The 26,166-nt window shown below is 35.4% G+C and overlaps 2 protein-coding genes across 3 annotated transcripts; both read right to left on the bottom strand.

The window, feature by feature from the left end:
* Positions 1-6,401: 6,401 nt before the first annotated feature.
* Positions 6,402-9,315, bottom strand: LOC129319789 (receptor-like protein kinase FERONIA). 2 transcript variants are annotated; one of them, XM_054964863.1, is made up of 2 exons: positions 8,727-9,028; positions 6,402-8,598 (listed from the first exon to the last, which is right to left on the bottom strand). In XM_054964863.1, the coding sequence occupies exons 1-2, from the start codon at positions 8,874-8,876 to the stop codon at positions 6,556-6,558; spliced, it is 2,193 nt and encodes a 730-aa protein (XP_054820838.1). In that variant the 5' UTR covers positions 8,877-9,028; the 3' UTR covers positions 6,402-6,555. The 2 variants fall into 2 exon arrangements, with proteins under 2 accessions (XP_054820838.1, XP_054820829.1); XM_054964854.1 differs by having other exon boundaries at positions 6,402-9,315.
* Positions 9,316-22,126: 12,811 nt separating this feature from the next.
* On the bottom strand, positions 22,127-24,823 carry LOC129284579 (uncharacterized). The gene is made up of 3 exons (XM_054920132.1): positions 24,538-24,823; positions 22,784-23,073; positions 22,127-22,447 (listed from the first exon to the last, which is right to left on the bottom strand). Exons 1-3 carry the CDS (start codon positions 24,821-24,823, stop codon positions 22,127-22,129), a joined length of 897 nt encoding a protein of 298 aa, XP_054776107.1.
* Between the last annotated feature and the right edge of the window lie 1,343 nt (positions 24,824-26,166).

Genomic DNA, 26,166 nt, shown 5'->3' with positions numbered 1-26,166 from the left:
CCGTCCTAACAACTCTACTGTTGAGTATTTCAAGTGCCATTTTAAGGGTCATATAGTATCAAAATGCCCATAACGTGCATTACTTATTGAATCACAAGAGGATGACGTGATTATTGAGGATATTCCTAATATAGTAGTAGATCCCGTTGAGTGCCGTTCTGATATGGATGAAGAGATTATTACAGAAGGGTATGAGTCAGGATACCTTAGGGTAATGCAATGTCTCTTATCTATCCTTGCACCTAAGGACTCTTGGAAGAGGAATAGTATCTTTCACACCTTTGTGAAATGCAAAGATAAATCCTGTAAACTAGTCATTGATAGTGAAAGTGAGAGGAACGTGATTTTTGGTCAGGGAATAGCTTGACTTGGCCTTAAGACTGAGCCCCATCCAAAACCTTTTCGTGTAGCTTGGGTTAATAATACTTATTTATCTGTTACTTAATAGTGTCATGTGCATCTTTGCTTAGGGGATTATAAAGAAGAGATCCTTTGTGATGTCATCCCTATGGATGTTTCTCACATCTTATTAGGATGCCCTTGGCTTTATGATCATGATGTCACTAGACATGGTCGCGCAAACACTTATGTGTTTAAGCATGAGGACAAAACTATCCTACTACTTCCTACCAAACTTGAATCAAAGAATAAGAGTCTAAGAATCTATAGAACTCCCAATCAAAGCTCCAAGGCTTACACTTCCTGACAAAGCAACAATTTTCTCAAGAGTCCAAAAAGGCTAATGTTATCCTTATTGTAGTCTCTAAGTTTTCTAGTAAGATTGCTATCCTAACGAATATTGAGCTACTAAAGGAAATAGTCGATCTCTTGGAAGAATTTAAGGACATCAACCTAAATGAGCTGCCTTCTAATTTACCACCTATGAGAGAAATCCAACATGCTATTGACTTAGTTCTAGGGTCACAACTTCCTAGCTTGCCACACTATAGGATGAACTTTAAAGATAGGGAAGAACTTAATAGGTATGTAAATGGTTTGCTGGAAGGGTTATATCTAACATAGTCTTAGTCCATGTGCTGTGCTTGCCTTGCTCACACCTAAGAAAGATGGAACTTGGAGAATATGTGTGGATAGCAGAGCCATTAATAAGATCACCATTAAGTATAGGTTTCCCATTCCTAGATTTAAGGATATACTTGATCTAGTTTCAAATTCTAGTTAGTTTTCCAAAATTGATCTTTGTAGTGGATACCACCAAGTTAGGATTTTGCCAGGAGATGAATGGAGGACTTCATATAAGACACAAGATGGGTTGTATGAATGGCTAGTCATGCCTTTTGGTCTAACTAATGCCCCTAGTACATTTATGAGGGTTATGACCCACATCTTTCGACCTTCCTTGGGCTAGTTTCTAGTTGTCTACTTTGATAATGTTTTGATCTTTAGCAAGTCCAAGGATGAGCACTTATCTCATCCCCGCCAAGTATTCCTTATCCTTAGGAAAGAAAAGTTTTATGTTAATTTTCCCAAGTGCTCTTTTCTACAGAAGCAAGTTATTTTCTCAAGGTTCATTATTTCTGAAAAATGATTAGCTGCCGATCCTAAAAAAGTCAAGGCTATCCATGAGTGGCTTGAACCTAGATCTCTTCAAGAAATGCATAGTTTTTATGGATTAGCATCTTTCTATAGGCGCTTTATTAGGGATTTTAGTACTATCATGAGCCCTAGCACCGATTGCCTTAAGAAGGATAAATTCCATTGGACCCCTACTGCATCATGAGCCTTTATGAACATTAAAGATAAATTATCTAAAGCCCCTATTCTAGCCCTCCCTAATTTCTCCAAGTGCTTTGAAGTGGCTTGTGACACTTTTCGAGTAGGAATTGGAGGTGTCCTCAGTCAAGATGGTCACCCTGTAGCTTTCTTTAGTGAAAAGCTTAATGAAGCTAAGCGGAAGTATTTCACGTATGACAAGGAATTTTATGCCATAGTTAGATCCTTTGAGTATTGGAAATACTATCTTCTCTCTCAACAATTTGTTATGTATTCTGACCATCAAGCTCTTAAGTTCATAAACTCTCAACGCCATCTAAACCTTAAACATGCCAAATAGGTTGAATTCCTTCAAGAGTTTACTTTTGTTGTTAAGCACCATGCAAGAATTGAAAATAAAGTTGTAGATGCTTTAAGTCATAGGGCTAACCTTTTACACACTATGAGTATCAGTGTTGTAGGCTTTGAGAGGTTAAAGGATGACTACACCTTATGCCCTAACTTTAAAGTCATTTATCAAGAAGTTGGTAATGGAGCTCGTCATAACCACACATCTTTCCTTATTAGAGAAGATTTCCTCTTTCGTGGTACTAAGTTGTGTATTCCTCAAACATCTATGAGAGACTTCCTCATTTGGGAACTCCATGCAGGAGGATTAGCTAGCCACTTTGGTAGAGATAAAACTATCGTTTTAGTCAATGATAGATTTTATTGGCCTTCTCTTAGACGTGACGTTGCTCGAATTTTGTCACAATGTCATATTTGTCAAACTTCTAAGGCTAGGAAATAAAATAATGGTTGGTACACTCCTTTACCTATCCCTGATGCACCCTGGAAGGATCTTAGTATGGACTTTGTCTTAAGATTACCCCGCATTGCTCAACATGACTCTGTTCTAGTTGTCATGGATAGGTTTTCAAAGATGGCCCATTTCATACCTTGCAGTAAAAACACTAATGCTTCCCACTTAGCCAAGCTCTTCTTTAAAGAAGTTGTACGCTTATATGGGTTCCCTACTTCCATTATCTCTAATAGAGATGTCAAATTTGTTAGCTATTTTTGGAAGACACTTTGAAAACTCTTTGGAACCCAATTAAAATTTTCTTTTGCCTTCCATCCTCAAACTGATGGCTAAATTAAGGTGACTAATCCAGTCTAGGTAACTTGCTTTGAAGTCTAGTTGGAGATAAGCCAAGGAATTGGGATTTAATCTTACCTACAGCTGAGTTTGCATATAATAGTTCTGTCAATCGATCCATAGGAAAAAGCACTTTTGAAATAGTCTAAGGCTTTAACTTGAAACAACCCATTAACCTGGTACCCCTGCTTGTAACAGCCCGTACTTCTGAATCTACAGAATCTCTAGCATAACGACTTTATGAATTAGATGCTGAGATTAATCGCAAGTTAACACTTAGTAATGATCAATATAAATTATCAGCTGATGCTTATCGTCGTGCTCAAAATTTTAATGAAGGTGACTATGTTATGGCTCATATCGCCCTAAGTCTTATCCTAAAAATTCTTTCAAAAAGTTGCATGCTCGAGCCTTTGGGCCATTTTGCATCCTTAAAAAACTTGGTTCCAATGCTTATTTACTTGAATTACCTCCCGATATATCTATTAGTCCAATTTTTCATGTTGAGGATCTTGTTTCTTATCGAGGCACTTTTAAGCCTCCCCTACTATTTAGTGATGATTTTGTAGGTACACAACCTCTCAATGCCCCAATCCCTTTATTGCCAAAAGTTTCACCTGCTAGGGATAAGATTGATGTCATCATAGATGAACAAATTGTATTAACTACTAATGGTCTTGTTCACCGCTATCTTGTTCGTTGGAAAGACTTCTCAGTTTCAGATGCTACTTGAATTGCTGAAGAGGAGTTTCACTAGATTGATCCCACCTTGTTCGAGTCTTACCAACTCTATACCTCTCTAGAGAAGAGTTCTTTTGAGCTGGGGAAAAATGATGGGAAGAAAATTAAAAAGAAATAAGTGAAGATATTACAAGGATATTGTATATTTGAATATCAAAGAAGATTGAAGATATTTTGCTCTCATATTAATTACGTATATTTTGTTTTATTGTTATCTTTCAACATTTATTATTATCTTTTCAGTTATTGTTATCTTTTTATTTAATTTTAGAATATCTATGATTTTCATGCATTTATTTATAAGATTGGGTTAAGGCCAATAAATAGCACCTCAACTCATTTGATTTGTACGCATATTGATTGAATAAGAATTACTGTTATCTTGCTTCTCTTCTGAGTTTTCTCTTCTCTCTATTTTCTCTATTGACCCCTTTCTCTCTTTTCTATATTCTCTTGCTCTTCTTCCCCATTCTGCATCATTACTACATGTATGTACCCTCCTTGAAGCCCCAAAGATCCAATTCCTCACACGCACACCACAATCGCATACCCAGTACCTTTGTCTTGTTCACATCGTCTTCTCTTCGAACCAAATGGCTCGACTTGCACAATCAGAGCCTTCATGTCGCCCTCTCTTCGAACCAGATGGCTTGACTTGCACACTCAATGCCTCACATCACCCTCTCTTCAAACTAGATGCTCAACTTCAAAGCCATAACTTGGACTGCTTTTGTTTGAGACTTTTCATATTTTAATTTTTCATCTTGGACAGACTAGATCTCCAAAATAAGTGGATCTAATTGTTAATGCCTACTCAGCAAACGCTAGACCAAATCAGTTAATCTAGTCAGTTCCACATATCCTCAAGTAAATGCTCTATGATTATATAAAAAATTAAACATTTTATTAATATACCACTAATTCTCCTCTATGCATTTTGAATTCCAAAAAATAAATCAATTATCAAGATTTATTTACATTATCCAATAGAGTGTTTTTTTTTTTAATTTTATAGTTCAAAATAAAAAAATAATGTAAAAATAGACTTTTAACCTTAAACATAACTTAAATTTGATTAATAAATGTCAAGTTTGAAAAATAATCAATTTTAAAATAAAAGGATTTATGGGCTTAAGCTTAAATATGTGAGCTTGATCTATAGTTTAGGCTTGCCCTTTCTTCAACACTACCTAAAAGTAGACTCATCATATGGAGAAGACAGTACTTGAGAATGAATAATTTAAATTCGAACTCTAATTATTAATAAATTTAAGTTAATAAACAAAAATTATGCATTTCTTACCATCGATGAAGGAATCGGATGAGGTTAATTAGTTGTTTGTCATTCCACGCTCAATGTTCTCTTGGGATGAATCTTCTCCAAGTTAAAAATGGTTTTCTTTTGTCAACACACACACACACACACACACATCACGTTCCGGAGCCACCCAGTCATTTTAAAGTTGAGTCTTCTATAAAATCTATTTCAAAGGCAGTCTTCTCAGTATGATTTATTTTTTCATAAGTTATTTATTGCAAATTAATAATATTAAATCTAAGCGTCAACTAATATCGCTAATCACACGCAAACTTACAAAACTTTGAAACCAACTCATATCATAAAATATATATATATATATATATATATCTTAACATGAAAATGCTTGTTGTTCTAGCAAGACTTGAAAGATAGCGTATCTCATGCTTTGATGGATCGATTTAATTACGTACAAGTTACAGTTGGTAAAAAAAAAAATTAATTACAAGATAGGATTAATACACCAAAAAAACATAATGACAAGGCCACTATTCTTATTGTGTATCCTGTAATGTATGACTGTGTGTGTGTCATTTTTTAAGTGGCATCATTGAGACATTGACTAATTCCTAAAGCTTTCTCCTCTCAAGCAAGTTCAGAAGCACGAAAAGGAGACAGTACTGGACATGGCTCTTTGTGCTTGTACTATTATTGTTTTGAATATTCAAATCAATACTTAATAATAAATATGCTCCTATTACGACTTACAAGTTGCTCGTAGGGAAGGATTCAAATTTAACAAGAACTTGTACTCTATTATTACTTACAAGAGCAACATGTTTTTTTTATGGTTTATTATTATTTTGGTCTTATAAATGTATTTATTGATGATATTTCTTGTGGAAGCTAACACATGTTATGAGCAGAAATTTTAAAAAAAAAGTGGAGAACCCATTTTCAAAAAATTAGTCTATTAGATGGGATAGTCCTTTAAATTTACAAATCACGTTTCATATGTGAAACTCATGACATTACCACCACCACATTCAAGTGCCCACATCATCTACAGATTTATTCCACGGAACTTATAAGTTCAAGGACTTTCTGTGCAAGAATCTTGTTTGGGGAAGAAATTGAAAACATTATTATGACGAAGAGCCCTGATTATGAATAAGTAAATTGAAGCCATGCTAATTAATCTAGGAGATTTCCAGCCACTGTCCACTGGCATGTGGTTTTCCACAATTTTATTTCCCCAATTGTAGATGGAGTTATAGACTGTGAAAATATTTCCCAGATGATTGACCCACGATTTTCAAATTATAAATTATTAAGTTGGAGCTATAAATTATACCCTGAAGATTTAAATATAGGAAGTGTTCATATATCATCACCTTGTATCATACGTATTTTATTTCATTTATTGCAACAACTAATTATTTTAATTTTGAACTTGCATATCTATGGCATTGACAAGTCGTAATTTTTTGTTTAATTTGCTTTCCTCTAGCACACACACACACACCCAGATAGAAAAGAAGTTCCAATAGGCGTCACAGCAACAGACATATATACAATCATACAACGTCGTTAACTAAGGAAATGAACAAAAAATTAATCACTGAGCAATAATAACCCATGTTCTTTTCTTTTCTTTTTGTTTTTTTTTTGGGACTTCTCTTTATCATCGAACAGTTGGATGACCCAACTCGGAGAAGATCGACCCAGAAAGTAAAGACTGGTCTTCACTGCTTGAAGTAGTCAACCTGCTGCCTTTCGATTCGTCACTGCTCGTGAACCCTACTTTACTTTCTTCCACATTTGTCGCTTTTCTCAGCAGAGCACTTTCCTCGCTCTTTCCTTCAATCTCGGCCACATCGAGCCCCACTAATTCTTCTGTCCCTTCCTGAAGCTGCAACGCAAACTCTAGGCCCCACACAACGTCGTTCATTGAAGGCCGTTCATTCCCATCTTCCACTAAACATTGGAGTGCCATGTCGCTGAATGCTTTTAAGCACTCTGGTGTGATACTTTCTATCAGGAAAGGGTCAACAGTTTGATGAATCACACCCTCGCGGTGGCATTTTCGGACCCACTCCACTAAACTTGATTTCTGCTTCTCCACGTTACGTCGCAAAGGAGGCCTCCCACACAATACTTCCAGCAACACAACTCCAAAGGAGTAAACGTCAGACTTCTGAGTTAACCTTTGACGCTTATAGTATTCTGGATCCAAGTAACCAATGCTTCCTTTCACCACTGTGCTTATGTGAGACTTGGACATCCCTATGGGTCCTATCTTGGACAACCCAAAATCCGAAACTTTAGCCACCCATTTCTCATCTATCAAGATATTTGTGGATTTCACATCACGGTGAATGATATTGTGGTTCGCACCAGTGTGAAGATAATGGAGCCCACGCGCAGCACCAAGGCACATCCCCAACCTTTGCTTCCAAGAAAGCGGAGGGTTATCAGTATCGTAAATATGGTCACTGAGGGTCCCACGAGCCACGAACTCATAGACGAGGATCATCTCGTTGCCGTCGTTGCAGTAACCAATAAGAGACACTAAATGATTGTGACGAAGTTGAGAGAGCATTTCAATCTCTGTTTGGAATTCATGGAACCCTTGTTGTGAGCCTTGCTTGAGACGCTTGATTGCCACAGGGACCGTACCGTCATCAATGTAGCCTTTATAGACATTACCAAACCCTCCAACGCCCACAATAAAAATATCATCAAAATTACTTGTGGCTGCTTTAATCTCATCTATTGAAAAGCAGCGACACAAATTGGATGGCAATGATGAACCATGGGATTTGTTCTTTTTCGACGAGTCTATTGGTTTCTGTCCCCACCATGAACTGTTTTTGTTCATGGTGGGGACAGAAACCAATAGACTCGTCGAAAAAGAACAAATCCCAGAAGATCTAGTCCGTTGCCGAATGATAAACAAAACAACAACAGATAGCACAATGAAGCCCGAAGCTACCCCAACAACAACGGAAATTACCCTTGTTTTATTGGAGGACTTGGGTGATGGCAAGTTTGGTATTGAGGGAGATGGACGTGGAACGGGATTAGGACCTCCAAGATTATCACTGGCCGGGTCACTTATTTTCAGAATTTCAATACCGTTCAATAAGACATCTCTGTATATGCTTCTTGCTCTCGGGTGTGGTTGCAACTTGATTGAAAGATTCAGCTTCTTTGAACTTCCTTGGCTCCACATCGACACGGCATAGTCTTTATGTACAGGAACCAGGTAGCCACTCCACATAAACACATCGGCAACAGCCTCCACCAACTTATCAGCTATAAAGATTTGAAAAACTCTATATCCAGCATTTTTAATATTTTCATCGAATTCACAAAAATGCAATCTCACCATATAAGTGAACTCTGAGTCGACTTCAAAATCCCAAGTCACATTAAATTTGGACGTCTCATTCATCCCATAGTTTCGAGCAGTCATGTATACTTCATCTGGTGAGGTATAATTGGGATAATCTTTGTAGTTTGGCTTTAACCCAAATCCGTCTGATACACTATGCAGGCGCTCCCCGCTCTCCAAGTAGGCAAGATCCTGGTCCCAATAACGAAACATGCCAGTATCAATATCGGAAGCGATCTGACTCCCTCCAACGTTGGTTCTGTACACTGTCTCGAGAGCACTGTTGTTGTTGACACGAAACTGGATGGTTTGGCCATCTAGCATCATAGCCTGTAGTTCTTCAGGGTTAGTGTAGTAAAGATAGGAGGGCATGGAGACAACCTCGATCCCATTGACGAAAGCATAGGTATTTTGATGAGATCGGCTGGGAGTGAAGGTTATGTTTAGCAGCCTCTGACCTGGGTCAATGTTGACGCAGTACTCTCGTACGATGGCTCTTTCTGAATCTCCAGGGTCGGCGTTAAGTGAAACGTTGAAGTCCTTAAGAAGGGCGTGGGGCCCGGCTTTGACGGAGAAGAAAGCATCGGGAAGAAGGAAGTGGGGGTCATAGGAAGATGGGTAAAAGTAGAGACGAATAAACTTTTGGCCGTCGGTCACTGGAAAGGAGTAGGAGAATTCCAAGCGAGAGAGCCGTGCGGTGCCGCCGGGGATATTTTGGTTGCTGACTTGTGCATCGGCGGCTTTGACAAACTGGGTGGCTTTGTCGGGATCTATGAGAGAGAATTCAGTGGAGCCAATATCTCCGGTCCATTTCCGGTTATCAAAAGACGAAATATTGCCGGAGATACCACAGTTGACTGCAAAATTCTCAACTGGTGTGTATGAAGTGACCAGGACAGTGATGAAAAGGAGTTGGAAGAAGAGGAATAACAGGAAGGCCTGCGTCTCTCTCATTACTGTGATCTCCTCTTCACTCTGTCTCACTCTCCTTTTCGTGGTGGCGGTGGGATTTAAAGAGTTAAAGCTTGAAGAAACGCTTTGAACAAACTCGATGAAATCGATGGGATTTCCAGGAAAGAGAGTTTCCGAGTTTCGTTAGACCAAGTAATAATTTGCACTGCTTGACTTTTCCAACCGTCTTACGTCACTCTCTCTCCCTCCCCACCATACTCACTTGCCTCGTCACTTCGTTCCCACAACAGGTCTGTCGTCTACCATGCTCAGACTACAATAAAAAAAAAAAAAAACTTTCAATGACGACTCTAAAAAGTTATCGCTAAAAATGAACAATATGTAGTGACAGTAAAAAGTTGTCATTGAAAGTGTGACTTTCTGCGACGACATTTGAAATTGCCGTTGAAATAGTAACTTTCTGCGGCGACAAGATATAGTCGCCACTAATTGTCAAACTTTCAATAGCAACAAGTACATGTTGCCGCCGAAAGTCTCTGTTTCAACGGTGACATATAAGTTACCACTGAAAGTTGAGAATCAACGGTGACTTTTTAATGGCGCCGCTGATTGTCAACATATTTTAAAATATGTTATAATTTTTTAAAAAAACTTATGTTATAGTTTCAGCAGTGACTTTTATGTCGCTGTTAAAAGTTGAGAATCAACGGTGATTTTTTGATATCATTGTTGAAAATGAGACTTTTAGCTATGACTTTGAATGCTGCCTCTCTGAAAGTTTGATTTTGTGTTATCATCATAATTTTTTATTTTTATTTATCTAATATTTAACATTTTAAGACATTAATTTTGTTGTATTATTGTAATTTTATAATGAATATATAAAATAACATAATGAGTTTTTATTTAATATATTCTATGGTTAAATTGTAACTTTAAGATAAGGTTAAGGTATTATTTAATGCCAATGAGCTAAAGTAAAGAATTAAGCCAAACCATATTATTTTATGTGTGTGTTTGTATTAAAAAATTTACAATTGAGGTTAAGATTCAACCGAGGTTAGCAAAGTAAGGTTAGAACAAAAGTCAATAAATGTAATATGATTTATGTTTGGATATGTTTTTTTTTAGAAGTCAGTTAGATAAACTGAAATTTGTTTGAATAATTTTATTCAAAAGCTAGTTGAGATGTTTAATGGCCAAAATAAGCATGAAATTTTTAATATATATTTTTTGACTAATTAATAACTAAAACAAATTAAATTTAAAATTATAACTAATAAGTGAAAAATCTTAAATATTCAAGATAGAAGAGAATAGAGAGAAAGCATAAATCATCGGATCAACGTAGAAGTCAATAACACTACTTGTTTATAATAATTAAATATGTGATACTTAAATTTATTCATTCATAGAATGATATTTCATCTAATCTAATTTTTCAATTCAAATTCTACATTTAACACCAGTAACTTTAAAGCTTGATGCCAATTTAGAAACATAAATAATTATAAACTAATGTATAATCATTAATATTTTTACTATTTATTCTTAGATATTTTTTATATTATAATTATAAATATGAATATTAAAATAAATAATATAACAACCTCAAGAAGTAAAAAAATTTAAAATAAATAATACAAATGATATTGTATCAATTATATTTATAGTTTACTTTAAACAAAATAAATAATATAATTTGTAATTTTATAAATTAAAAGAATTAAATTGAAGTATTTAAGGATAGTAATGATATTTTATAATATTTAATATTTAATATATGTGTATGTTTGTATAGTTTAATAGTATGTATGTATATACATATATATTTAATTATGCAATAATAGACTACAATTTCATTCCAACTCAACGGCAAAATGGTTGGACACAAAAGGAGAAGGTCATGGGTTTAAACCTTGGAGGAGACAACTTTCAAAATGGTAAAGTGGTGACATGATGCCACGTGGTGTGAGGTGGGAGCGACATGTGGAGGGTGACATGGCACCACGTGGTGCGAGGTGGGGCCCTATGTGGAGGGTGACATGCCCCCACGTGGCGTGAGGGGGCACCACGTGGACGTTGATGTGGCGCCATGTGTGTAACTGAACCAACATTACTTTTCAATCTGCGGCAACAATAAAAGTCACCGCTGAAAGTCAATTTTTCTACAGTGTTATGGCGGTGATGAGCATTCTAGAGTGTACAGAATACATATAAATAATTAATATATAATAGTTATAAAAATTTTAATATTAAATTAAACCATTTAAATTATATTTAGACTAGATTAAAAATAAAAAATTATTAAAATTATTTTTATAAATTTTTATTTTAATAAATAAAAAATGAAATCGTGCTTTAAATTTTAATCATTCAAATTTAAATTTAGATGGTTTAAATTTCGTCACACCTCAATCTGGCCAAAAAAGGTAAAAGTGAAAAAAAAAATCTTTCTTCTTTTGTTTTGAGAAAAAAATTTTCTTAGTTCACTTGCCCACCTCATTATACTACTCCACCGAGGCAATGTAGCATTGTGTTTTCGTAGAATTCTGGAGTATTGTTTTTCTCACTGCCACTTACTAACTTCGGCAATGAATTGAGCAATATTCGTATTTTTTTAGTCAGAGTAGCAATATCCACATGATTTTAAAAAAATAAAGGGAGAATTTTAGTTAAGAATATGAGAAGACACTTAATTTTTAGTAGGTCCTTAAACAATCTAAAACTCAGCAGATTGAACTAAAAATAACTTAAATGCAAAAAAGATGAAGTTTAGTTTACGTGCAACAGTAGAGTAGAGAAAGCGCAAGATGTTTTTTTGAAGAAATAATTGCCATAAAGGTCTGTTTTCCATTTTCAATTTCTCCTCTCCATCTTCATCTTCATCAAGCTCTTGACTTTCTATTTACATTGATATCCTCATCTTTGACTAGATTTCAATTGACGTTTGAGGGATTTTGTCTTTTGCCGTCGACGACCTACGCCAATCAAGAAAGTTGAGTCTTCTTCTCCATTCCAAATACACTCAGTCACCAATATCTCTCTTCCTTTTGATAGTAAGTTTGTTCACTATTTTCCCTCTATTCATGTAAAGTATTTAGTATACGGACTTTCCCGCTTGTTGGGTGTGTTAATTTTTGACTATTACTTGCCCACGTGATCTGTATTTTGAAATTGAAATATGATTTTAAATAAAATGAAGAAGTTAATCTAGTGATTTGCAAGTTTTGTTAAATAATTTACTAGTTATTTATAGTAATTTAACAACACATATGTTGGGTTGCTGGTGTATAAGTTGTAGAAAGCAAAATAATAAGTAAACCTAGGAAATTTACAAGATTAATATATGAGATTAACAAGTGATATTGAGTAAAATGTCTGTTGGTTTATAAATTGTATGAACCTTGATAACAAATGAACCCAAGAAATTAACTAGTGTGATGTAGGAGATTAATAAGTGATATTGAATAATAAAATGACTGTTGGTTGTAAATTATATGAAGGTCAATAACAAGTAAATCTAAATAATTTACAAGTCTTATACAAGATGTTAATAAGTGATATTGAATAATAAAAAGACCGTTGGTTGTAAATTGTATGAAGCTTAATAACATGTAAAGTTACGTAATTTACAAGTCTTATATAAGAGATTAATAAGTAGTACTGAATGAAATGTCTATTAGTTTGTAAATTGTATGAAGCTTGACAACAAGCAAAGATAGGTAATTTACAAGTCTTACAAAGGATATTAACGAGTGGTATTGAATGAAATATCTACTAGCTTGTAAATTGTATGAATTTTGATAACAAGTAAAGCTATGAAATTTACAAGTCTTATATAGAAAATTAACAAGTGATATTGACTGAAATATTTGTTGGTTTATAAATTGTATAAAGGTTGATAACAAGTGAACCCAGGAAATTAACCAGTGTGATATAGAAGATTGTTAAGTGATATTGAATAATGAAATGTCTAATGGTTTGTAAGTTGTGTGAAGTTTGATAACAAGTAAAGCTAGTAAATTTACAAGTCAAATATTGTATATTAACAAGGTTTATTGAATAAATAACTTAAGTGTAAATTTTCTAGCGATATTAAAAAAGGTGGATGAGAAAGCTAAAAGGAAGTGTCCCAAACAACCAATCACGACTATTTAGAAAAGAATTTTGTGGAAAAAAAAACAAGGAAAAGTTTCACACTTTCCAAGATGTTGTAAAAGATGTTGGAGAAGCTTGGAAAGAGCTTAGTACTGAGGAGTATAGACAATTGGCAATGGTTGAAGAAAACGCTCAAAAATAAGTTCCACCATTCAACACCAGATGCTCTCCAAGCAAATTCAAAGAAGTGGCTGATTTTGTGAAAGCAAACAAGAAGCTAAAAAGAAAGGTTGACAAAATTGGTTTTGAGAGATTACTTGATATTAGTCGTAAGAAAATTCCTCGACAACTCTGTGCTGAGCTAATGCTTGCATATGATCCTCTAACTCAAAAATTGACTATTAGAGGGAAGTCCATCCAGTTGACAAGTGCAGAGGTTGGGAAGCTATTAGGCATACTTGATGAAGGAGCTAAGGTTACAATGACAGTAGACAAGAATATTGTTGATGGCTTAAAGAAAGAATTGTTGGAAATTGTACTCTATGGCTAATTATTGTACTATAAACATTGTTATATAATGAATTTTTGTTATCATATTAATTGCATGTTCACTATGATAATTATATCCTTGGACAAACTATAGTGATTGTCCTAAATGTCCTTGGTTGGTTATCTATAAGGGATCATAGATGAAATAAGATTAGTATGATTTTAATTAATTATAAAGATATAAATCAAAATCGTAGGCACTTGAAAGGGTTCTAAGTGCGGGACGACTTGCTATGAGAAAGTTGTATGGTACAAGTCATAGTTCTCCTTTACATTCTAGTAATAAAAAGTATGTCTTTCACCCCTAAAAATAGCTTGGATAGCAACTATAATTGCATTATATCTATCAGATACAATCGTTAAATGAAGATATGTTGTTATCTCCTTAATGTTATACAAGAAACATGCCCAATCATTAAAAGTTTCCCCACCAACAATGGCATAAGCTAGAGAGAATAACTCATTGTCTACATCATATGCTTACACTCCTAATAAAGTCCCTTTGTAGGGACTACTCAAATAGCTGCCATCTATATAGATTATAGGTTGAGCACCTTCTAAGAACCCTTTTACACAACATTCATAAACTATAAATAGTTGCTCAAATCTATTTGTTGATAATGCAACCCATTTTGCAATAGTATGGGGATCACTTTCTTGCACCTTTCATATAGCCACGGGATTATCATGTAAGATTCCTCTAGAAAACCATAGATATCTACTATTGCTCTCTCTTTAGCCCTATAGGATTTTTGATATGTAAGGCTAACATTAAACTCTTTTTACATATCTCACCTATGCCACTTGCAAACCTGTCTATACTAGGCCTCAAGATGTTAGTTTGCATCTCCTCTTATAGGCACTACTAAGTTGTCTTACGCAATGTGTATGTGTTCTTCCTCAAACTTTCTAATAGTAAGGAATGAACTTTTACTAATTCATATGCTCTAATCTTCCAAGGACAACCTTTAACCATACAACATACAATAATCTTCTTATTATGATTCTTGATAAACTTGTAATGTTCGCCTTAACATAGCTAGAACACGAAACACGAACACAAAATATCGTTATGATAACTAGGATTAATTAATCCTTCATATAAAGTTATCATAACATAAGGGTTTAATAAATTAGTTTAAAAGATTGGGATTTCAAGATTTTTAAAAATACGTTTGAGCTCAAACTAAAGTTTAAATCAAGCAAAAAGTAGCAAAAGCATAGAAACTAATTACAACCCATAAATACATCAAATAGGGCATTTGGGGAAATTCTTCAAAATGCATCGCTTGTCACAGCGTAGGTGTTACCTGCCTTAGCGGATAGCATAGAGGGACTACATCCATCAATGTGCAGTGTGTCGCAGTGCACATGCCTTGTACTGTGGCATGCCCCCTACTATCATGACGGTTCTGCTGTCACGACAAATCCTTTAACCAACTATGAAGTGCATTGTTTCATCATCCGATATTTGATTTAAGCAATTCAAGTGTCCACATGTAGTCATTGAGCCCTTTAGCTATTGGTACTAGTTTCACAACCATACACTTAACCATTCAAAAGTTGGACAACTGGACACAAATTTGTCCATTTTCCTTCCAAAACACACACAAGGGTGTCCACACCTACCAACCTAGTGCCAATAATCTTGGAACAAACTGAACAAACTCAAATGGACCATAAACAACCTGATTAAATAGTCATATATCAAAAATTGTATTCCAAACATATGTTGACCATTAAAATGCCAATTTCACCTTTTAAGGTGGGAAAACATCCACAATTAACTATCCTCTTGGCCATTCCAACACACTCATAACAACACAATAACATCACTTCCATAAGTATCTCGACCGCTAATAATAATTTCATCACAATTACATCATCCTATACCGAGATACTCAAATTACATAAGGTCATGCAAGTGTATCAAAATAACATATGTCCCTAAGTTGGCATATTAATACAATAATTTATTACAATACCAAAAGTTGGGGAAGAGCTATACAAATCTCATCTCCTCAGATCCCTAACCATGTCTTCCTTCCCTTTACCCCGATGAGAGCCTATATCTATAAAATATAACTATGGGTGAGTTTAGCACTCAATAATTAAATAATATAATCTAAATATTCATGTATGATAACAGTATGTGTGCATGAGAAGTGACAATAAAACAAGTGATTCATTTAGTGAATATACATATTCATATAGTTTCACATTTATAGCAAATGCATGATCAACAAATTGCCTTATATGCTTCTTATTTTCTCTAACTGAATCTATGGGCTAACAATTTAATAGAACAAAGCCATATGATTAGGCTGGCTCAAGCTCACCAATCATGGGAGGTAGCCTTGGCCAAAGGCACCTTCACCCATTATGGACTACAAATTCTCCCTTTCCTCGAATAGCTCGGGTATCATTTGCCCAATCTGTAACATCCTGATTTTCTAATCTTGTGATTAGTTATTAATCAAGGGAAAAGTAGTAATTAGTAAATGAATGAAAGTTTAGATGGTTTCTTGATAATTTTACTCATTGGGATGTTAAATAGACAGGTATGGGTGAAAGAGCTGTGTTTCAAGGCGAAGCATGTGCACATTATGAGGATTCTCCTTACTGTGCCACACGTCATAGTACAAGGCTAATGGACCAAAAAGTGACTTAATAAATAATGAAATTTCATGAGATTTCAGAAGGAAAGGGAAGGGAAACACAAAAAAGAGAGGAGAGGAAGGCCTTAGTTGCTAGGGCAAGTATTCTCAGGGTATTGGAAGACATCTTTGATCAATAACTTATTGGGTAAGCTTCATATGACCCTTACCTCTAATTCTACTACAATTTCTCTTGATATGAGTTATATAGAAATTAAATTGGTGAAATTTAAGGGGTTAGTTTCTTACCCTATTGTAATAAAAAGGTTCTTGGGAGCTAAATTAGACTTTTTAACTAGTTTAGAGTTGAACGATAGAGATTTAAACTTGTAAGCTTAATTTAGCCCTAATTCCATAGAAATTAGGGGTAAAATCATGTGTAAGCAAAATGGGATTGTTAGAAGTAATAGAAAGTGGTAATTGAACAATAATAAGCTTAGATTGGTTAAATGGAAAGGATTGAATAGCTAAGTATAGCTATAAGTAGCAACTTAGCGTTTTTGGTCAATTGAATCTATTAACTAATTGTATCAATAGTGTGTAGATTGGCCTAATTCACATGTAAGTGAGAAAGGAGGCTTGTAGAGAGCTGTATTAGATATATAAAGTCCACGAGTAACCTTTCTTATGATAGAAGGCTTGAGGTAACTAAATAACTTCCTCTATTTAATTATCTGGTGTAACTGTTTAAAAGTATGACTAGTAATGCACGAAAAAAGTTTTATTATAAGCATATTTGTTAAATGAATGTTTATTCATGAAATTGATTTCTAAAGAAAGGGATTTTTTATGAATTGCATGCTTAAGACTATATATATATCGAGGTTATATATATGTGGCTTATATATGTATAAAGATGTAATATATGTAGAAGCATGATCATTGGGGGTGAGAGTTCAACTATGTGGAGAGGTAGAGAAAGACCTATGACATTATTCTCCTTAGTGCTTGACGGGGTGTGGTGTTGAAAATTATATCTCCTTAATGCCTATTGAGGTGCGGTGTTGGAGATTATCTCCTTAATATCTATTGAGGTATGGTGTTGGAGATTTAAACTCCTTAGTATCAATGTGATGTGGTGTTAAAGTTAACGACACCCTATTGTGTGTATTAGAAGAAACCATAGTCTAGAACTAAGATAAAACACCTTTGGCTGGGTGATTTTACCACTAAAAGTGAGCTCAGGTTAATGAGAGTATATGTTAGTCTAAGGCAAGCCTATGGTTTCATGTCAGGGTGATTTGGAGGTACAGTCGGTAGTGATCATGTTATATGCTAGAAAAGTAGTGAAAAGCGGTAAATTGTGGTGTATAAAGTTTTAAAAGTGGTGAAATGATATATACTAATGAGAATTGAAGTGAAATTTATATTATATGTTATGTTTAATTGTATATTATGCTATACTTGCTTATGGTTTCATGTGATAGTCAATAGTAGAGAGTTATTCTATTATTGAGATTATTATCTCACCCTGTAGTTACATTTTTATAAGATAGAGTAGTGAGCTGGGCAAGGGAAAATAGTCTAGACTGGTATAGTGGTGCTGTGGCCATGGGAATCATTGAGTTTTTTTTGTAATGAACTAATTTAATGTGAATTTGTGTATATGAGTTGCCATAGGATTTGCCTGCATGTTTGAATTGTGAATTGTGGGAAAATTGTAGTGAATTTATGAATCTTAGCTCATTTGTGGAAATGTTTGGTGAAATGATTAACTGAAATGGGCTAAGATTTAGTTGTGTATATGTTGTGGGTATGTGAAGGTGTGATTTTGTGGCGATATTGTAGTGAAAATGGTAAAGTAGGCTAATTTATGTTAAGTGGTGAATAGTTATTGAAATGTAAAAATGAGCAGTGGAACGGTCAAATTTTGATATATGTGTATATATGTGATAAAATATGATCAATTAAGTGTATTAGGTCCTTTTGGACTTGGTTCAAGGCCTAAAATGGTCTAATGAGATTAAGGAATCGATTTAAGCGCTTGGTGCGTTAATTTCTTTGAAATAGTGTCTTTTTACACCTGGGTGTTCAAATTTTGATCGGATCGTTAGATTGTGTCCAAACTTATCTTATTAGTTAGTTTAAGAGCTAAGCTTTGTGTGGGCATTTGAATGTCATGTGTGAAAATGGCGCATACCAAAAGTTCATCATTTCTACTGTCAAATGATAGTAGAAAAAATAGGCTTGTGCACTATGGCGCATGGTACAAAGAAGATCAGAACGTGTGGCTTTATGCCACATGCCACAACATATGTGTTGCATGTCGTGGTGTTTAGCCCCTAATATGAACTTATCTCTTGTTTTAGTGGCATGTAATGATGTATAAGAGTACAAGTAATTTGTTTCCTCTATGTATTGCTCTAATGTGTCATGATTTTGATGATTTTGCGAAATAAGTTTTGGGCTCAAGCTTTTCAAACAAAGTATTTGATTATTGTTTGGTTGTTCTGGTGGTGATTAAGTTAATTCTTTCCTATATTTAGCGATTATAGGAGAGGGTTACACAATCTATCTCTAATAGTACTAAGATTTCCAAACAAGAATAAGACTACACACTTAGGCCTTCATGTTGCTAGTATACCATATAGATTTCATACAATGTCCCTTGATAACTCTAGGATGAACTCTCACCCTCTCATAATGATCATGCTCAAATATGTCCACACATAGCCATGCACATGTGAATTATTCTCTAACCATCCTTTCCATAATAAATCATACAATTTCGCAAGTGTATACATATATATTTATGATTTAGAATAAATCTCTTTTAAAACCTTAAATATGCAATATATAAGTACATTATACTTTACATAAGGTTTCTAATTCGAATCGCTTTATATACTAATAGTATACTACTTCAAAACCATAAGAGATAGTTTTCACAATTTCACGCAATTATCCAAACATACAAATAGTAAGTTTAGATAATTTGGTTGCCTCAACTCCTTTTGTCCCTAAAAGGTTTACTGTGGTCAATTATTGGCTCCACAAGGTCTATTAGCTCAACAGGACTCGATCAATATTTAATATATAAGGTTAAACACTAATCATTAATTATAACTATAATTAACCCACTTTCTATCTTAATTTTGGGTACCCACAATACCCAAAATGTAACCTCCTCTTATATTTACTCAATATAAAAGAAGATTATAATGTTACCACTATCTCATATCAATCATAATACCAAAATTTAATTTCAAAAGCTTCGGCTGAAGACTTATTTTGGAAAATCAATCAATTCATAATACAATTAGAAAAAGACATAGCGGAAGTAAATCATACAAAATGAAAGTAAACATAGTATATCATCAAAACCTCATAAAATAGCAATTATATCATATAACATGTTAGCATGATCTCTACCAACCGAGCCTCCAAATCACCCTGACATGAAACCATAGGCTCACCTTAGACTAATGTACACTCTCATTAGTCTTGAGCTCACCTGCAGTGGTAAAATCACCCAGCTAAAGATGTTCTAACGCACAATACAGACTATAGTTTCTCCCAATATATACAATGGGGTATCATTGACCCCAACCTGTATCACAAAGACATTAAGGAGTTTCTCATCTCCAACACCATACCTCAATAGGTACTAAGGAGATTTTCTCCAATACTGCACCTTTTAAGGCACTAAAAAGAATTTTTTCCAACACCGCACCCTAACAAGTACTAAGGAAACCTTGCCATATGGTCTTTATCATCTCCTACACTCGGGTGAACTCTCACCCCTATGATCATGCTTTCTCGAACCATTTAAGGTTCCATTTATCATTTCACACTTTCTTACACATAATATATACAATTAATATTTTACATTACAAAACACACATTTCCATGTTATTTCAACCAAAATCCATTTCACACAACAATCACTCAATGCTATAAAACATGCTTAATTTAAAATCATTTCATGCACTATATAGCATACTAACATACAATTACCATAAATAGACAAACAAAGGAAGTTATTTAGTTACCTCAACCCTTCTATCACTAGAAAGGTTACCTGTGAATTTCAACTATCACACAAGCTTATCTCAAGCTTCCTTTCTCTACTCGCGCATCCAATATGCCAACCTGAACACATTTGGCACATTTTAGTCATTTGGTCCATTTTGACCAAAAACTCATTTTTACTACCTAAGGCTATATTCATCTGTAAAATATTTTCCATTTATCCATTCTAAGTCCATGACTACCCAATTACTACTTTACATTACCTCAACGATCGTATTTCACTCAAATCAGATTTTTGTCGTAACTTTCTCTCTCTAAGGGCTAAAGTTGAGCTTATAGGTTCAAAGCTTTACCGTTAAGCTCTAAATCAGTCACAAAGCTCTAATTTAACTTCTGAGAACCTTTTTATTATTATTGGGAAATAATCAAACCCCTCAAATTCCATCGATTCAATTTCCCTATAACTAATTTTCAGAGAAATTTGTGTAGAATGAAAGGAAATAGTTATATGTAGCTTACCTGACAAGTTATCGATCCTAATCACCTTGTACTGCTCCAAAATGCCTTGACTTAGCTTTTCAGCCCTTCTCCCCTCTCTATCTCGTGTGTTTCTCAATTTCACTCTTCTAAAATTTCATGTTATCAAGAGTCATGCCTTAACAGAAAACTTTAACCAATTATGTAGTCTTGTTCCTTAACTGCTTCTCTTTCACATCTATGATTCGCTCTGGCTCAGCCTTATAGGTTAAATTCTCCTAGAGTTCAATCTCTTTCGGTTCTATAATGTGTGAAGGATCAGGTTGATATTTCTTAAGCTGCGACACATGAAACACCAGGATTAGGTGGCAAAGCGATCCTGTAGGCAACTGGTCCAATACTCTCTAGAATCTCAAAAGGACTAATGAATCTAGGAGTCAATTTCTTAGCTCTTATCGATCTCCCAATTCTCATCACTGGTGTAACTCTCAGAAACACATGGTCTCCCACCAGGAACTCTAGCAGCCTTCTATGCCTATCCACGTAACTCTTCTGCCTACTTTGAGCTGTTAATAGCTTTTTCCTAACCAACTCAATCTTTTGAGTTATTTGATCTGTAATATCCAGTCTTAACATACTCTTTTTGCTCAACTCCATCCAACAAAGAGGCGATCTACATTATCTCCCATACAATGCCTCATACGGTGCCATTTGTATACTAGAGTGGTAACTGTTATTATAAGGAAACTCACCCAAAGGAAGATAGCTATCCAGCTATCTTTTAACTCCAATACATAGGCTCTCAATATATCCTCTAAGGTCTGTATGGTCCATTTTGTCTACCCATATGTTTGTAGATGATACACCATACTGAATCTCAACTTAGTACCTATGACATGCTGTAAAGCTCCCCAAAATTTGGAAGTAAATCTTGGATCTCTACCAAAAATTATATTCTTCAGCACACCATGTAACCTTACCACTTCTCAGACATAAATCTCTGCCAACTTTTCCAGAGAATCACTAATCTAAATCACTAAGAAATAAGTCGATTTAGTAAGTCTATCGACTATGACCCAAATGGCATCATGTCCAGATTGAGTTCTTGGCAACCCAGTTATAAAATCCATAGAAATACTCTCTCATTTCTAGTTAGAAATATCCAACAGTTGTAACATTCCTGCTGATCTTTAGTGCTCTATCTTAACCTTTTGATAGGTTAAACATCGAGTTACAAACGTTGTTACATCTTTCTTCATACCAGGCCACCACCAATACCGCTTTACATCTTGATACATCTTTATAACTCCCGGATGAATGATGTACTTGCTACAATAAGCCTCATTCAAGATAACTCTTCTTAGATCTACATCGTCAAGCACACAAATCCTATCCCGGTAAACCACAAAACCATCATCACTAAATCCAAAATCAACAGCTTGATCTACTTCAATCTCTTTTCTAACCCTCAAGAGACTTTCATCTTCTAACTGTGCCATTCTCAATTCCTTCTAGAAATCATTGCTAATCTCAGTGGAATAGGCACTAGTTAATGCCTTCAATGGTGCATCTTGCTATTACTTAACAAACGACTCCAACAATCTGTATTCCTTAACCATAAGACTTGCCACATGCAAAGTCTTCCGGCTCAAAGCATCAGTAACCACATTAGCTTTACCCGGATGGTATTTCAATTCAAAGTTATAATCCTTAAAAAGCTCCATTCACTTTCTTTACCTCATATTCAGTTCCTTTTGATTCACTAGGTATTTCAAACTCTTATGGTCGCTAAACACAGTGAATACTGCACCATACAAGTAATGGTGCTAAATCTTTAGAGCAAATACCATTGCTGCAAGCTCTAAATCATGCGTAGGATAGTTTTCCTCATTTGGTCTCAATTGTCGTGAAGCATAGGCTACAACTTGACTATCTTGCATTAAGACACAACCAAGACCTTTTAAAGACGCATCCGTGTATACCTCGTAAGGTAACCTTAGATTAGAGATAATCAACACTGGTGCCATGGGCAATTTCTCTTTTTGCTTCTGAAATGCCACTTTACACCAGTCGTCCCATATATAAGGCTGATATTTTCGAGTTAGTTTAGTTAAAGAAGAAGCTATCTGGGAAAATCCTGGTATAAATCGTTGATAATACCCAGCTAATCCCAGAAAACTACATATCTCCATGACTAAACTAGGACGTTCCTATTTCAACACTACATCAACCTTATGCGGATCCACTAAAATTCCATCACGTGTCCCAAAAAATCTCACTTCTCTTAACCAAAACTCATACTTATTGAGCTTGCCATTCAACTTTTTATCTTTTAAAATCTGCAGTTCTGTTCTCAAATGCCTCGCATGTTGCTCCTCATTCTCAAAATAGATCAGGATGTCATCTATAAAGACCACTATAAACTGATCTAAGTACGGCATAAAGATTCGATTCATATAGTCCATGAACACTGCTGGTGCATTGGTCAAACCAAATGGCATAGCCAAGAATTCATAATGGCCATACCGAGTCCTGAATGCTGTCTTAGGTATATCTATTGCACTAATTCTCAACTGATACTACCTCAACCTCAAGTCAATCTTAGAAAAGACTGAGGCACCAGCCAATTGATCTAAAAGATCATCTATCCTTAGTAGAGGATACTTGTTCTTCACAGTTACCTTATTCAATTGCCAGTAATCAATACACAGTCACAAACTGCCATCTTTCTTTCTCACAAACAATACCAGTGATCCCCAGGGTGATATACTTAGTCTGATGAATCCTTTCTCTAGTAAATCTTCAATCTGCTTCTTTAGCTTAGCCAAATTTGATGGTCACATTTTATAAAGGGCCTTTGACATTGGTTTAGTTTTAGGAGCCAAATCAATTGAGAACTCAACTTCCCTTTCAGGAGGTAATCCAGTCATCTCTTCTGAAAATACCTTTGGGAACTCACTTACTACTCCAATCTTCTCAATCCTACCATCATACACCATGCTGACTGCCAAGAATACCATAAAGGCATCACAACCTTACCGGATCAACTTCTCAGCACTTGCTACTGATAGAAACTTAGGTCGCTCTGAGGATTCCACAACTACACACAACACTGGTAGTGAAACCACCCTTCTGGCATAATCAAGCATAGCATTATTCGCTGCTAGCCAATCCATGCCAATTATCATATGAATTCCTCTCATAAGAATACAAATCAGATCGATCTTAGAAACTCTGTCCTCAAATCAAATCTCCACATTCTAACAAGCTTGACTTGTAATACTAGACAATCCAGAAGGTGTCATCACTTTAATGAGCACAGGTAATTTTTGTAAAGACAATTTCAATCTATCCACACATTCCTTAGACATAAAAGAATAGGTGGCACCTGAATCAAACAATGCCTCTACTTTTTGACCATTAACAAAAATCATACCTCTAATCAAGTTCAGAGATGCTCTGGCCTCTTCCTGGGTAACCGCAAATACTCAGCCAGGAACCATCGATCTCTGCTCAGTCCCCTCAACTCTGCCTTCTGGGCATTGCCTTGCTATATGACCTAACTTACCATACTTGTAGCAAGCCTAACATCTTCGAGTACTTAGAGTCAGAGCTGGAACATTCGACGCTTGCTTTGAATACTGTGGAGGCCTAATTCTCACACCTCTACCCCTCTGCATTGACTCTTTATGCACAGGTTGAGACTGCAATCTTTGACTAAAACCTCTTCTTCCAAAAGAATTGGAACTGCTCGCATTGAACCCAGGCCTCTTTGAGATTCCACCAATCAGACCTATAGGAGATGAAAACCTCCCCATACTATCTTGCCTCCTCTCAACATTTGCCTCTCTACCATGCTTAGCTGCTACCCTTAGCTTATGGCACATCTCCTCATATGTCGTCACATCAAGCAATGCTATTTGTTATCGGTACCCGGGTCTCATCTTTTCAAGCAATCTTTCAACCTTCCATTTCAAGTCATTACTATGCTAGAGATATGTGAAATAAGATGACAAGTCATTAAATCTTCTTATGAATTCTTCCTTATCTAGGTCTCCCTACCTGAAAGTATGAAATTCCTCTTCCTTCTCAATCCTGAATGAGACTGGAAAATGTTGATCAAAGAATATTATCTTGAACTCATCCCAGCTGAACCGAATACCACCAGTTGGCTTCACAGATTACCACCACCTCTTAGCAACACTAACCAGCTGCACCGTGGTTAAGATAACTTTTTGCTCCGAAGTACATATTACCACCTTAAAGATGGTTTCCATTCGCTCTATCCACAATTCTGCTTTACCTTCCCTCATACTTCTATTAAATGTTGGCAGGTTGAATCGAATAAACATCTTCCAAGCACGATCAATAGATAGATCAGTGCTAGGAATCTCTAATCCACTACTTAAATTCTGAGACAGTCCAGGTCTACTATATGCTTCCTACACTGGGGTATTCTAAGCTTCAACTCTTTCTTCTTGCTCTCTACCCCTTAGGATCGTGTCATGATCCCTAACAGTTTGTCTTATGTTGATAACTATATCCCTGAGGTCTTCCAGTAGCTCATCACATCTATCCCTTTGTGGCTAAACTAGTTGAATTTTTAGCTCCCGCTCTTCCTCTATAACCCATCTAGATACTACGGTTCTCACATGAGTGCCTCTCATACTGTACTATTTTCTCTCCTCCTAAGGATGAAAATATGAAACATAAAGGACATCAGGGAAAGAGTTGTGTAATGAACATGATAAGTTGCCATATTTCTAAATGAATGCATCAATAATAGTCAGGTCTCAAAAGCTGAGAAGCTGATACCAAAATGTAACCTCCTCTTATATATCTTACTCAATATATAAGAAGATTATAATGTTACCACCGCCTCACATCAATCATAATAATCAAATTTTATTTTAAAAGCTTCGGCCGAAGACTTATTTTGCAAATCAATCAATTCACAATACAATTAGAGAAATACATAGTGGAAGTAGATCATACACTCCTCTAATACGTAATAGACATTACCCACCAGCATTCCTATCTCAATGGCATACATTTCATCACAAAATAAAACTGAGATTTGGTTTGTAGGCCATGGCGTGTAGTCTGTGCGCTGCGGCATGTGGCACAAAGCCACATACTCACTCTTTCTATGCCGTGCACTGCAACATGTGTCACCATGCACCGTAACGCGCCTATCCAATTTTCTTTTGTCATTTTGATAGCAAAAATG

This window comes from Prosopis cineraria, unplaced genomic scaffold (genome assembly GCF_029017545.1).
Source record: "Prosopis cineraria cultivar Desert tree isolate PC_DT_omini unplaced genomic scaffold, ASM2901754v1 PC1, whole genome shotgun sequence".
NCBI classification, from domain to species: Eukaryota; Viridiplantae; Streptophyta; class Magnoliopsida; order Fabales; family Fabaceae; genus Prosopis; species Prosopis cineraria.
This window is presented reverse-complemented; position numbering and strand designations above follow the sequence as displayed.

What these genes read in the sequence shown, in the direction of transcription:
- LOC129319789 (XM_054964854.1), bottom strand. Translation starts at nt 9,222, where the DNA reads ATGAGAGAGACGCAGGCCTTCCTGTTATTCCTCTTCTTCCAACTCCTT.
- LOC129284579 (XM_054920132.1), bottom strand. Translation starts at nt 24,823, where the DNA reads ATGTGCCATAAGCTAAGGGTAGCAGCTAAGCATGGTAGAGAGGCAAAT. An exon ending in TGTTCCAGCTCTGACTCTAA is followed by an intron (nt 23,074 to 24,537) that starts GTACTCGAAGAT and finishes GATTTATACCAG; the next exon opens with GATTTTCCCAGATAGCTTCT. An exon ending in ATTTAGAGCTTGCAGCAATG is followed by an intron (nt 22,448 to 22,783) that starts GTATTTGCTCTA and finishes AATGATTTCTAG; the next exon opens with AAGGAATTGAGAATGGCACA.